This window comes from Pogoniulus pusillus, chromosome 18, assembly GCF_015220805.1.
Source record: "Pogoniulus pusillus isolate bPogPus1 chromosome 18, bPogPus1.pri, whole genome shotgun sequence".
Taxonomy (NCBI): Eukaryota; Metazoa; Chordata; class Aves; order Piciformes; family Lybiidae; genus Pogoniulus; species Pogoniulus pusillus.
In genome coordinates this window covers 16,464,972-16,477,880 of record NC_087281.1, presented here as the reverse complement: position 1 = coordinate 16,477,880, position 12,909 = coordinate 16,464,972, and the positions used below count along the sequence as shown (strand labels likewise).

Below are 12,909 nucleotides of genomic sequence, written 5' to 3'. Positions count from 1 at the left end.
ACTTCGAGTTTTGTGGGGTAGGGAGTTCCCCTAAACAGTGTCCTTTTTATTTCATATTCAGCATGCATAACTGCAGTCCTGAGTCAAAATCAAAGACATTGAGTACTTATTACAGCATAAGCATTCTGGTCCTGGAAAATAACAAACATAAATATAGGTAAAGAATATCTGTGATCATGAGATATATATATTCTTGATAGCATGAAAAAACAAAATATCTTTTGAATCATTCTACATTTCTTTCTTGAATAAAAATGAGAATGAAGCTTACAGTGAGTTACCTAGCAAGGTCACTGGGTGTATCGCCCTTTACTTTGAGAGCAGTAGCAATGTGGAAGCAGAACTTCCATTACAACCAAAATCAGTTATGACCAAAATGGTATTTTTTTGGGAAAATTTTGATCAGAGTCTGTGCAAATTTAACCCTGAGGAAAAAAAAAACACCAAAAACACAACAACAAAAAAAGGTTTAATAGATGAATGTCTGTTCTGGTGAAAAAAACCCAACAGCCTATATTCTCTGTGGGAAACTTCTGTATTAATAAGTCAGGTGTTTGAGTAATAGCTTCATCTCTGAAAGAATTCAACTTGTTATACCAATATAAATAGCACATTTGTATCAGTGCCTATATACAAGTACTTATATTAAGAGTTAAATAACCTCATGCTAACTGCAAAGGTCATGCCAGCTGCACTGAGGTACTGGAATGAGTCCAGAGAAGGGCAACAAAGCTGGCGAGGGGCCTGGAACACAAACCCTGTGAGGAGAGGCTGAGGGAGCTGGGGTTGTTTAGCCTGGAGCAGAGGAGGCTCGGGGGTGACCTCGTTGCTGTCTACAACTACCTGAAGGGAGGCTGTAGCCAGGTGGGAGTTGGTCTCTTCTGCTAGGCAACCAGCAACAGAACAAGGGGGCACAGTCTCAAGTTGTGCCAGGGGAGCACACTATTTTCTTATCTTGTCTCTGATATATTTCTTTTCAGTGAGAAGGGATTTTTCAACCTGCTATTCCTCAGTTGTTTCAATCAGCTACAGAAGACAGACACGTGCCCTTTTCAGCCACAAATATAATACTATCCTTGCTGAGACTTGCACTTAGGAAATTCAGGTGATTGCTGAAAAGGCATTTCTAGATTGTGCTTCCTCACTTCTGTGCTCTCCATGGTTGAATTGCACGGCTTATGGGGCTCACTTATTGAATACAGTTTTGACTAGAAATAGTGATACTGAGCAAAAGATACATCTGTTCAAAAAAAGAGTCAACATAAAACTTCTGTATGACAAACACGTACTGGATCCCATGGCAAAAGTCATGCCTTAAGTAGGGCTCACAACATTTCCAGGCTAGGCACCTCTGCATTATGCCTAAGTAGAGTGCATCCCACAGGGTAGTTAACACTGGAGGTGGCATTCAGCTTCTCCAATACATGGTGCCTGCACGGTTGGTGGGCAGCTCTGGCCAAAAGCACGATAGCACTGCACTGCTAAAACCACCCTGCTTCCTCTTGCCTTTGATCTTACACTGCAGTGACTGTCAGCAAAACTCAGTGAAGATTACAAAGCGAACCTACACTTTCATTGGCTAAATTCCTGCTCCTGCAGGATACTATCCAGGTCTGCAGTGCTATCTCCATTTCTAATTAACAAAGATTAACTGGGCTGTGGACTAAAGGTTGGCAATGATACTTCAGCCTAGTGGAGAGAGATGCTTAGCATACAAGTGAATGTGCTGTGCTACTGTGCTGGGCAAGCTACAAGATAAATAATGCTATGTATGAGGCTTGTAACTAGGAAATTGCTAGAGAATGGATACTGAGCCATCGCAGACCCTTGTGCTCAGCTCTTAGTCTTTCCTGGGCTCTGGCTCTGCTGCCAGGTGTCCCTCTGGACTCAGCACCAATGTGCTAGTTTGAAGCAGGCTAGAATGTTTTGGTGACAAGAACTAGATCATAGGCTGTGAAAGGAAAACAATGGTGATGTCTCCTTCCCTCAGAGTCCTGCTGAGGAAGAATGAAAACATTAGATAACACTCTCGCCATTTTGTCACTCTCTGGCTGGGCATTGACTGAGCTGCATCTCCCTAACCTCACCTTCCACTCACCTTTGCTTCTTAACCTCTTGGCTGAACCTCCATTCTTCCTTAGGACTGGGGTAAGGTTGAGAGAGGCAGGGGGAAGGAGAGGGGTGGTTGAGAGCCCCTCCTGGGGACTCAGGTTTCTGGAAGGGGAGTTGTGTTTCTGTATTACTTTTACCTTGTATATTTCTGTATATAACTGTATATATATTGTAAATAGCTGCTTGTATATTGTGCTAGCTGTAAATAAATAGCTTCATTTATATTCCCAGAGCCGGCTGAGACTAGTTGGGTACCTTCTAAAGTGTGGAGGGGCAGGGTACACCCAAACCATCACAACCAGTGAGGCCACACCTTGAGTGTTGTGGTCAGTTTGGGGACCCTCAGTACAGTAACGACAGTGAAGTCCCAAAGAAGGCCCAGAGAAGGGAAACAGAGCTGGTGAAGGGTCTGAAGAACAAGCCTTATGAGGAGTGGCTGATGGAACTGGGATTGCTTAGATGGGAGAAAAGACAGCTGAGGGGAGACCATGCTCTCTACAACCTCTTGAAAGGAGGTTGTAGTGAGGTGGGTGTTGGTCTCTTCTGCCTAGTAGCAAGTGAGTGAATGAGAGGAAACGGCTTCAAATTGTGCCAGGGCCAGTTCAGATTGGATATTAGAAGAGACCTTCTCACTGAAGGGGTTAGGAAACACTGCAGTAGGCTCCCCAGGTTGGTGCTTGAATTGCAAGCTGGAGGAGTTTAGAAGACACATAGTTATGATGCTAAGGGACATGGTTTAACACCAGACTTGGTAGAGCTAGATAATGGCTAGGCTCCATGATTTTAATGGTCTCTTCTAACTGAAATGATCCTTTGATTCTTACACTGAACTGTTTCTATGCTACAAATCCCACTGCTTACAATTAGGAAAGAAGGACAGAATTACAAAATAAGAACAGGAGGCAATGAATGACATGCTCTGGTGACTTAATATGTATTTCTTACTGGCTATGGTTCCAACTTCTCATAGAGTAAATCTATAACTAAATAGATGGATTAGTAATCTGCCAGTTTTGTGGGGTTTTTTTGGTAGGAGTAAATGCCTGAATTGATTCAAGAGGACTAGAAAATGCATCTTGCTCCACTTAGGGATAAGTGAGTCTGTGATCTACATGTGGTCTGAGGAGAAGATCCAATGACTGCTGTTATTCTTAAGTTCTGTCACTGTAAATGAAACTATGGTTTGTCCAGAGTGTGTGCATAGTGGCTCATTTTGGTCACTAAAGTAAGGAAGCTTGGATAAATCTTTAATAACTTATCTTTCTGCTTCATGATGCATTAAAACTCCTGCTCTGGCATTAGTTTAGTTGCATCAAAACAGTCTCATTTTATTCCAGTGTAATTTAGGGAGGGGACATAGTGAGTCACCTCCAGACCTGTATGCATTTGCACAGGCAAGAAAGTATACGAAATAACCAGTGGGACACGATCAAAGATGAGCTGGCAGGAAACCTCAGTGAGCAAACCTAGCACAGCTAAGAGTGGCTCGTTTTGCATCTGTTTAAAGCCTACAAAAGCATGGTGCCACTTGGGAAAGGAGCCAGGTGTTATGCAACAAGAAACTCCTCACACCTTTGGAACAGGATCCTGGGTATCTGCTTAAATATACTGTTCTGTTAACTGAAAATGCTCCAGGAACATTGGACAAAAGTTGTCCTGTTGAAAATCAGAGTGAATTACTGCTGATGTGCACTTAACCCACAATAAACATGGAAGAGAGTACCATTTTCCATCTGGAGAGTAAGTCATATTGACTTTACCATGTAATCACAGAATCACAGAATCTTAGAGGTTAGAAGGGACCTTCAGAGATCACAGGATATTAGGGGTTGGAAGGCACCCAAGGAGATCATTGAGACCAACCCCACTGCCAGAGCAGGACCATACAATATACCACAGATCACAGAGGAACACATCCAGACAGACCTTGAAAGTCTCCAGAGAAGGAGGCCTCTTTGGGGAGCCTGTTCCAGTGCTTTCTGACCCTTAAAGAGGTTACCCCATGTGTTGAGGTGGAACCTCTTGTGGTGCAACTTACACCCATTGCTCCTTGTCCTATCACAAGGAGCAAGTGAGCAGAGCCTGTCCCCCCATTCCTGATCAGCCCTCAGATATTTATAATCATTTATCAAATCCCCTCTCAGTCTTCTTTTCTCCAGACTAAAAGCCTCAGGTCCCTCAGCCTCTCCTCATAAGCCATGCCCTCCTGTCCCCTAATCATCCTTGTAGCTCTCCACTGGACCCTCTCCAGCAGATCCCTGTCCCTCTTAAGCTGAGGAGCCCAAAACTGAACACAGTATTCAATATATGGTCTCATCAGGGCAGAGGGAGAGAAGAATCTCCCTTGATCTGCTGGATACACTCTTCTTAATACACCCCAGGATCCCATTGGCCTTCGTGGCCACAAGGGCACATTGCTGTGCCATGGGTAACTTGTTAGCCACCAGGACTCCCAGGTCCCTCTCCACAGGGCTTCTCTCCAGCAGATCACCTCCCCGTTTATTATTCCTCCCCAGATGCAGGACTCTGCACTTGTCCTTGTTGAACCTCATCTGGTTCCTCTGTGCCCAGCTCTCCAGTCTGTCCAGGTCTTGCTGGATGGCCACACAGCCTTCAGCTGTATCAGCCAAGCCTCCCAGCTTGGTGTCATCAGCAAACTTGCTGAGCAGACACTCTGTCCAGCCCCCTGCCAAGAGAGCATGCTGGCAGGTACCATACACAGCAAATTTACATCCCAAATCATTCCTGTAGCTACACATATACTACTGCCTTCATCCCTGGGTCATTCACTCCATCCCAGCTCCAGGCAAGAGTAATTGACAGCTGCTGCCCCATCTGCAGATTTGATGGCCTCTGCCCTGATCATTTATGTTCACATTGAGAACTGTCTTCCATGCCAGAAGACAGCCTGAACAAAAGTGAGCACTGTACGAATGAGTGAATTACTCCCTGCACACAGAAGCCAGTGTGCATTCTTCACTAAGGCTGCTTCAGTGGGGAAGCAAACTCAGACCCACAGCCCTGGCTGAGCTGAGCCACCAGCTTCTCCTGCTCTCCAGCTGCTTCTATTCTTTAGAATGCACAAGCCCTGCACATTTCGACCATGTACACCTCTTGCATAAACCACAACAGTGAGCACAATTCTTCCTTCTACAGATGCTAACTTCCAGGTAAGGCTTTTAACATGTCTGCCCTTGTGCTCAAAGCTCAGACAAGCATTGTCTGACTGCCCAAACCTGCACAGCACTAACAGTTAAACTTTATTTATCCACAGCTATATTAATGCAGTATTTAAGCTTATTTCCCCAAAAGGAAGTTTTAGTCGGTACCTGGAGTCATTGATTTCAGTTAAGTCTCCCATCCCTATCGCATCCATTCATGACAGTGCCCTCTTGTGGCCAGAAAATATGTGTGGGAGAGGTTTGGATGTCCATGCCTATCCACTGTAGGTCTTGCCTGCTCTGCGAAAAGATGTGTTGCTTCTTTTTAGACAAGTTGTTCATTCTGCAGTTTCCTGTCTGCTTCACTGGCAAAAGGAGGATAATAAGAATTGCCTCTCTTAAGGAAGCAGACTGCCATGCATGGAAGTTTTTGCTGTGCTTGGGATCGTTTGCTATGCTTGCTGAAGAAGATGTATTATTAAAGTGATTACAGTGTTGATGTGCTTGTGATTAACTCCCTGCAGGCACATAAATGTATGAAAGGACAAATTCATTTCTTGTTCATGCCTGCACAAATCCCTTGCAACTTCAGTGATGTAGACAAAGTTACCAATCTGGTATGGATGGAAAAACAGCAACAGAAAGATGAACAAGCACAAATCAGGCATGGAGTCTACATTTCTCAAAACATGAAATGTGTGCAATGGTACCAAGCACAGAAAACACATGGTATGGCTATGGCCTGCCTGAGTGATGCACATAGGTACAGTTGTCTTGAAAGGGTGCTGCTACTGCAGGCTCAGAGCACACTGATGATTCAGTCTCTGAAATGATTCGAAATGGCAGTCACGCTTCTGAAGGCGCACAAAGTCCTCATCTCCCTTTTAAAGCAAAGAAGCTACTGCACCAACAGGAGAACAGAGGGAGTGCTGAAAGGCATTACAGCAATGCATATCAATGAAAGACTTCTCTTGGATAGCTCCTCTGGAGTGAAACATATTACTAGTGGTTCTGCCAAAGATCCCTGAAATGCTTTGATGGTGGTTGATAGAAGAGAAAATAAGCATAGCTGTGAAGCAGAGAAGGATCTGTGGTCTTGCTTTTGCAACGTTGGCTACACTGTTGCAAGGCGCTTGGGCTATCAGAGAAATATAAGAAGGCAAAACTTTGCCACTAGTATGGCATCTGGACCAAGGGAAGCAAGCAGTTCACAGTATGTCCACTGCCTCAGTTTATTTTTGCCTTTAACTACATTTTTGGCTCTTTCTTATGGCCCTAAAGACCGTCTGGCAATATCAGTCAATGGTGGTCTGAAAGGAAATGTTGTCAATTGACTTAGAAAAAGAAGCTCTTAAACAAAGCCAGTCTGTTTCATTGCTCTGTACAGTCTCTGGGACCTACACCATCAAAGCAATTTAGATTTTACCACTGATGATAAAACAAGAATCTGAAGTAAAGAAGGAAAAGTCCAACTAGGTCAACAAAGTCCCTGGTGAGAGGCAATAGGGTATCTGAGAGCTGGTATGCAGAGCAGACATGGAAATGCTTGAAAGGATTCAATTTGATGGCACAGGGAAAGACTGCACTGCTTCTGTTGCTATATAAGGTAAGTAATAAACTGTATTTGAACTGGTAGGAGAGGAGTGAGATGACCCATATTTCAAAGATGGAACCTGGTGGGTTATTACTATTTATGATTCATAAGGCATGTGCAGTGCACCAAAATAAAGGCAGATGTGTTCCCTCCCCGGAGAAGCCGTCTTCGGAAAGAAATGCTCTAATGTGCATGGAGCTAACTCCAAGGGCTTAAAAAAATTCCAGTTACAGTGTAATGAAGACCAGGCCTGCTCTTCTTTTGGTCAGAAAAATGGGATCCCTTTTCCTATCTGTACAGCAGGTGGGTTTTATGTTAGGGGAATGCAACAGCTGTATTATCCCTGCACCAGAATAAACACCTTCAGGTACTCCTGATTTTCCACTATTTTACTTCCTTTCTCCTTCTTCAATAATTTTGGATTTTCTCACTTTCTCCTCCACAGAGTTGTTGCTGCCATTTCTTTCTTTACCTTTCCTTGTTCTTCAGTCTTTCAATATTACTTTTTTTCTTCTTCATGAGCTTTCTACAGAGTCTCACATTCGTATTTTATGTTTTGCTGTTCAATCATTCCCTTTTTTGAGTTTTTCTTCCTCTCTGCCTCATCATGTTCATTCCTTTCTGCCTTTCCTTCCTCCATTCCTCTCAGCCAATCTTCTACTTTTCAACAATACCATTCTCCCAACCAACTACCACATCCCTCACTGGATCCTTGAAACCAACTCTTTGCTCCCCTCCACCTTCCCTGACCTGCCCCTCTAGGACATGGCCTACATGTTTCTACCCAACATCACAGCTCCTCACCCTAGACATTCACACCATTTAAACCCAGACTTTCAGAATCCTCTGGAAAACTCTCCTGAGCAAATTGCTACCCTTTTCAAGATCCCTAACCATGATCCCCAAAAGTCTTCAAAGGTTCCTATGGTTCGGGAAGGTCTGCCAACCCCTAATGCCCCTCTTGGTCAGAGCCCCAAACCCACTGCTACCAGGCAGCTAGACTGGCAAACAGAAATGAGGACAGATGGTTGGGACACAAGGCTGTGTTCCTCCCGTTGGGTGTCAAATCCTTCTGTGAGGGGTCCTGCCTGGCAAGAACTTACTTGCTCAGGGGCTTGAGGGCAGCTGTCAGCCCGAGGAATGCTCCAGGAGTGGGGCTCTGCCTCTGGAGCACGGGAAGGAAAGAGCCAAAGCAGAGTGAGGCACGGACAGGGATGGGCACCAAACATCGTCCCGGCACCGCAGCCGGTCGCCCCAGAGCATCCTCAGTCATGGTGCTCAGTGGCTCTGGAACAGCCCCCGCCGAGGGTACCCAGTGGCCCCAGCGCACTCCCGGCCGCTGTACGCGGTCTCCCCAGGGATAACTATCCCTGTGCTCCCGACCCGCTCCCAGCGACATCGTCGTTTACCTTCCACTTTGGTGAGGGTGAGGACGGGGCTGTTGCAGGCGCTGAGGGGGGCCACCCTGGCCGAGTGCTTCTTCATGGCGAGCCCGTCGCCGGCGGCAGCTCCCCGCCGCCCCGCGCCTACATCCTGGCGCCGCCGGAGCCCTCCTCGGCGTTGCTGCTCCGGTACGGCTCCCGCCCGCCGCCCTCTGCCGCAGCACCGGGCGGCGGCGGGGGCTGGGGCTCGCCCGCCCGCTGCCGCTCGGGGCTGCTGCAAACCCGACGTCACTGGCACGGCCCCCCGGGCTCTCGGGGCCGCCCCCGGGTCGCGGGTTGCAGAGTGGCGCCCGGACCCCGCTGCGTGGGGCGCTGCGGAGCCCCGCAGGTGCAGGCACCGGGGCCGGGGCCGCCTTTCCAGGCACCGCTCCGGCAGCGCCGGCAGGGAGCCCGGACCGTAATGCGGCTGCGGACACCACTCCGGTGCTCGCTGCCGTGCCAGGGCTTCCCGGAGCGGGCCGGTCTGCCGGCCCCCGCGATTTCTGTTGGCGCTGGGCTACTGCGCCGCTCGGAAAGGGCTCCTGTCTTTTCATGGTCTGCTTCGTTCCCGTCTTAATGTCTTACGGGAAAGCGTAATTTACACTTTTCAAACCGTTTTTTGGTGTGGTTTTTCCCCCTTTACCACCCCACCGTATGATATCTCTCCTTTATTCCCCTCCAAATCCACTCACTGTTCCCTGCCGATTTTCACCCATGCCTGTATTCTGCCATCCTCTCCACAGCCTTTCTATTCCTGCTGTGTGCTTTCTAAGAGGGAGAACAACCCCACACACAACATTCAGGATGATGCTACACCATGGGTTTATCAATAATATTCCAATACTTGCAGCAGCATACTCGACAGCTATCTAACACATCTTACCAACTTCTTTTTGAGGCGTGAAACAAAAACCTTCACACCTACACACGAGTTAAAGCAAATGCATTTCACCACTGTCTGCTGCTGGTATTAGGCAGCGTTTTATGGTGGGGGCAATAGTTTTAAGATTCCCAGTGATGACATACCAACAATGAAATGGTGTAAATTAACATGACTTAATGCAAGCCAGTTCAAAAGAGCCCATCCTCCTGAATGGGCATGAAACGTGAAAAAGACTACTTACATCACTGTGAGCAAAGAAACAGGTTTCATAAGATGCTGCACACAGTTTGCTCAGCACTCTTTACTCCTCGTGATTTCTGCTATGGCTATGAAAAGACCATTTACCAGGTTCAGAGACTGGATGTGAGACAAAGACGTAAATACTTAACGTTTCTGAAGTTTTGGTCAAATTAAAATGAGTGTACTTTGACCAGGCAGCCATCAATACTCCACAAACATTCCAAAGTATTTGCTAATCACATAAATACTGCCTATTGAAGAGCAGCCGCAACACTGTTTAGCAAACCGTGGGAAAACACCCACCTTCCTTGTGCTGGTCAGACAGCTCTTTGAGAAGTAAGCTCCTTCTGGTGGGGAAGATATGGCCTGTTAGTTTGCACAGGTCACATCCGGTGATCTGCAGTCTGATGAAGCTCAGGGGTAGTTTGCATTTCCCCAGTTTAAGAGGGACAGGGATCTGCTGGAGACAGGATGGCTACTAGGATGATTAGGGGACTGGAGGGCATGCTTCATGAGGAGAGGCTGTGGGACCTGGGGCATTTTAGTCTGGAAAAGACAAGACTTTGAGGGGATTTGATAAAGGCTTATAAATATCTGAGGGCTGGTCAGAAAGGGGGGGTGGGGGGACAGGCTCTGCTCACTTGCTCCTTGTGATAGGACACGGAGCAACGGGTGTAAGTTGCAGCAAAAGAGGTTCCACCTCAACACAAGGGGGAACTTCTTGACTGCAAGGGCCACAGAGCACTGGAACAGGCTCCCCAGAGAGGTTGAGTCTCCTTCTCTGGAGACTATCAAGGCCTGTCTGGATGTGTTCCTCTGTGATCTGTGTTAGATAGTATTGTCCTGCTCTGGCAGGGCGGTTGGACTCGATGATCTCCTTGGCTCCCTTCCAACCCCTAACATCCTGTGATCCTGTGCCTCTCCCTTGTCAACATTTGAGATGGGCTTCCCAAAAAAATATAAAAATCCCTAGGCTCCTTACACAGTGCTTCTTCTGGAGAGTATATTCATATGCTCAGTGCTAAGACTGCAAAACCTTGGCATAGTCAAATAAATTAAGAAAAAAAGCCTGGTTTTCATGGTTATTTCCAGACCTTCTTAGTACAATTCTCTGATCTATTTAGCTTGCTGTGGTGTTACAAATCATATGTTGGGAAATCTAGGTCCATAACGTTTCAGTCTGAAAGCCCAGCTAATTTCTGATCTTTGAAAGAAGTTACATAAAAAGAGACAGATCTCTCCTTGGATGGTTCTGTCCATGAAATATTTTGCAATGTTGCAGTGCCTTTTATGTGAGGATTTCAAAGCATGCTATAAAATGTTAATTCGTTTTACATTGCCTCTGTCAAGAAGCTTCAGGCTTGCCGGTAGGTAAAATACAGCCACAGAATTAACTTCCTCCTGTTCAGGTGACCAAGTACCATCAGTGAGGAATAGAACCTGCATAATTCAGGCTGGCTTCTGCTCTTGAGCTTACATTCCAGGATCATCTGAGCCTCTGCTGTGTAAGCAGGAAACTACTACATCAGCATTTCATGTCCAAATTTCATCTACTTTTCCTAGAGGTAAATGAATGTACACAGCAGGACAATCAGTCTTCTCTGCTGGCTATATCTTGTAATCAATGGGACATTCACAAGAATTAAAAGGATCTTTATTAAAAAGTTTTTGTTGCTGGGCTTATGCTCCTTCCTTTCTGCAAAGTTTATGCTCTTAGTTTTTTTAAAGGAAAGACACAGCATGTAAGTTATTTTACTTGGAGGTTGCTCACTTACAGAATCCCATTGAAAACAAGACCCATTTTTTTAAATGACATGTTATTTTAACTCTGGACATATTTAATATTGTAGGATTTGCAGACTTGTTAACACATTTCAGGCTTGAAATGGTTTATTTAAGCCTAGAACTTCATGTGTCAAAGCATTTTACGTCAGTCACTCCTGCAGCTTACTGGACCTCTGCTTGCCTAATGAGGTTGGTGTTGAAGAGTGCTGCTTAGCAGTGGCCAGTGTACTTATGCCAGCTGATGCTATGGAGAGAGCTAGGAGGCATCTAAGCCTTCAAACCTCCTGCCCTTTTTCCTCTTCTGCCCTGCATGACCACAGCACTCAAGCCTCCTCTCCTCACATGTTCTGTTTAGTTACCCCAAAGAAGCTATCAAAGGCATCAAGAACAATCAGCATTCAATTAAGACTGGTGTCATACTGAGGATGAGACATCCTACCACTAATGAGTTTTTAGAAATCCTTTGCTCAATGCATGTGTGCAGTATAGCTAATTGAGACTGATGCAGTCTGATAGAGAGCTCTGTTCAACCCTGACCCCAGAGTGCTTGAACTCAGCCAGCCTCTGTTTTCTCTTGCTACCTTTACAGGCACACACAGTGACACCAGAGGTCCATGCTAGGCACCTGTTTTGCACTGTGCATAAAACTATCAGTCACATACCATAATAACAGACCATTGAGCTTATTTAATGAAGACTAGGGTGCATGAGGACTGTATTCCAAGGGTGCTACAGTGAGTGCTGCAGTTGTCCAGGCTTGTTACTTAAAGTTGTGTCATACTGCAGCTTCCTCACCTCCCTAATCATTGATGCATTTGCTGCTGGATTACATTTACAGGATCACAGGATATTAGAGGTTGGAAGGGAGCCAAGGAGATCATCGAGTCCAACTTCCCTGCTAGAGCAGATCCACACAATCTAGCACAGATCACAGAGGAACACATCCAGACAGGCCTTGAAAGTCCCCACAGAAGAACCCACAACCTCTCTGGGGAGCCTGTTCCAGTGCTCTGTGGCCCTTACAGTAAAGCTTGTGTTGCAGTGAAACCTCTTTTGCTGCAACTTACACCCATTGCTCCTCGTCCTATCACAGGGAGCAAGTGAGCAGAGCCTGTCCCCAGCTCCTGACCAGCCCTCAGATATTTATAAACTTTTATTAAATGCCCTCTCAGTCTTGTCTTGTCCAGACTAAAATGCCCCCAGTTCTCACAGCCTCTCTTCATAAGCCATGCCCTACAGTCCCCCAATTATCCTTGTAGTTCTTCGCTTGACCTTCTCCAGCAGATCCCTGCCCCTCTTAAACTGGGGAGGCCAATTGAATTTACTGTAAGCAATGCCAAACTGACACACTCAGGGTAAAATTTCAAGTAATTTTTGTTTTCATTTAAAACACTGTTCCTGTATTCATGAGGCATCAGAGAAGAACCTAGAGGATGCCTTTGAATGCAGATAGCTTGCAAAAGTGAAGAGGGTATTCTCAAAACTTGAGAACCGAAGAAAGCAGGCTTTCACTTCCAATCAAGAGCAAGGATGGTTCATATGAAAAGGGCAAGGTTGGATTCACAATCCATGATGAGATTAGAATTTGCCCAGCCTGAAGAACCTGAAGAACTTGTAGTTTGATGGAATGAGTTTTGCTACAATGAGTAACACTCAGCATCATATTGCTTTTAAGCTAATGTATCATCCTTTTTCTGAAAGACTTTTAATTGA

General features: G+C 45.9%; 1 protein-coding gene across 6 annotated transcripts in view; it reads right to left on the bottom strand.

Annotated features, from left to right (window-relative positions):
- The window catches only part of SLC35F3 (solute carrier family 35 member F3), a 152,707-nt gene that overhangs the window by 57,055 nt on the left and 82,743 nt on the right, over positions 1 to 12,909 (bottom strand). The window contains exon 1 of one of the 6 annotated variants that reach the window (XM_064158554.1): positions 9,413 to 9,503. The exons of 4 other annotated variants lie outside the window; for them this stretch is intronic. Coding sequence is in view for 1 of the 2 variants with exons in the window: in XM_064158551.1 (XP_064014621.1) it covers positions 8,277 to 8,352 (76 nt within the window). In the remaining variant the exon portion in view is untranslated. Of the gene's footprint in view, positions 1 to 8,276; positions 8,689 to 9,412; positions 9,504 to 12,909 lie in introns of those variants that run through there. One more of the 6 variants, XM_064158551.1, reaches the window with a different exon arrangement.